Source organism: Sitophilus oryzae, unplaced genomic scaffold (assembly GCF_002938485.1).
Source record: "Sitophilus oryzae breed Bouriz unplaced genomic scaffold, Soryzae_2.0 scaffold_1977_pilon_pilon, whole genome shotgun sequence".
NCBI lineage: Eukaryota > Metazoa > Arthropoda > Insecta > Coleoptera > Curculionidae > Sitophilus > Sitophilus oryzae.
In genome coordinates, this window is record NW_022146698.1 from 2,107,877 (window position 1) to 2,109,058 (window position 1,182).

General features: G+C 35.1%; 1 protein-coding gene across 1 annotated transcript; it reads left to right on the forward strand.

Moving 5' to 3' along the window:
* On the forward strand, window positions 1-897 carry LOC115883715 (piggyBac transposable element-derived protein 4-like). Its single transcript, XM_030902114.1, has one exon. It carries the CDS (start codon window positions 1-3, stop codon window positions 895-897), a length of 897 nt encoding a protein of 298 aa, XP_030757974.1.
* Window positions 898-1,182: the final 285 nt, after the last annotated feature.

The following is a 1,182-nucleotide window of genomic DNA, read 5'->3' on the forward strand; positions in this document are numbered from 1 at the left end:
ATGGCTACTGTCAAAAAATTTGATATATATACCGGTAAAGCGGAGGACGCCGAAAAACAATTAGGTGCCAGAGTTATTAAACAAATGCTCAATGGATTGGAAAATAAAGAGCACATTGTCTATTTCGACAACTTCTTCAATAGTACCGAACTTCTGGAAGACCTGAAGAAAAAACTAATTCATGCCTGTGGTACCGTAAATCCATCGAGAAAAACTTTGCCGGTGTTTAAACCGGATCGAAAATTGAAGAGGGGGGAATTTGAAGTTTTTAGCAATCCATCAAGAATTGTAGCTTTTAAATGGAGAGATAAGCGTAGTGTCTATTTACTGTCAAATTTTCATTCTCCTTTTGGAACCACTGAGGTCAATAGGAAAGAAAAGAATGGTACTACAACCAAAGTTCGTTGTCCGCAAGCGCTGTCAGATTATAACGCCAACATGAATTTTGTTGATAAATTTGATCAAAATCTGAATTTGTACAAAATAAACAGGAAATCAAAAAAATGGTGGCACAGGATATTCTTCTACTTTCTCGATGCAGCAGTAGTAAACGCTTTCGTTTTATATAAAGAACTTCATTCGCCAAAAATATCCATGAAAGAGTTTAGAAGAAGCGTATCACAAGGACTAGTTGCAGACCTGGTTATAAAAAACAAAAGGAAAGCTTATAGCTGTGGAGAAACAGTTGCTAAAAAACAGTTTAAGCCATTCATTCCCCTAGAAATTAGGCACAACCAAAGTTCCCATCAACCGGAAAGAGATTCTCGGCGGCGATGTGCAAAATGCAGTACATCAAAACAGCAAGTTCGTACCAACTGGATATGTTCGGTTTGTCGAGTTCCTCTCTGTCTGGGGGCAAACAAGACATGCTTCCAGGACTTCCACACTTTCGAGTAAAATTATACTGGGGCAATGGTATGTATGTACCACGTAATGACGTCATTATTTATATATAAAAAATTGTTTTTCATAGTTTTAGAGTTTATTTTGAATATTTGTTCTTAGTTCTGTTAAATATTTTTATTAAAAAGTAATGAAAAAAATCATGCCCCTCTAGCACTTTTATTTACTGACAAATGTTGCCCTTCAAAGAGTTAAAGCAAGACTTCTAGTTGTATATCAAGCAATATCAAGCACTTTTGTTTTTAAAAATTAAAAATATATTTGTTACACAACTAGAAA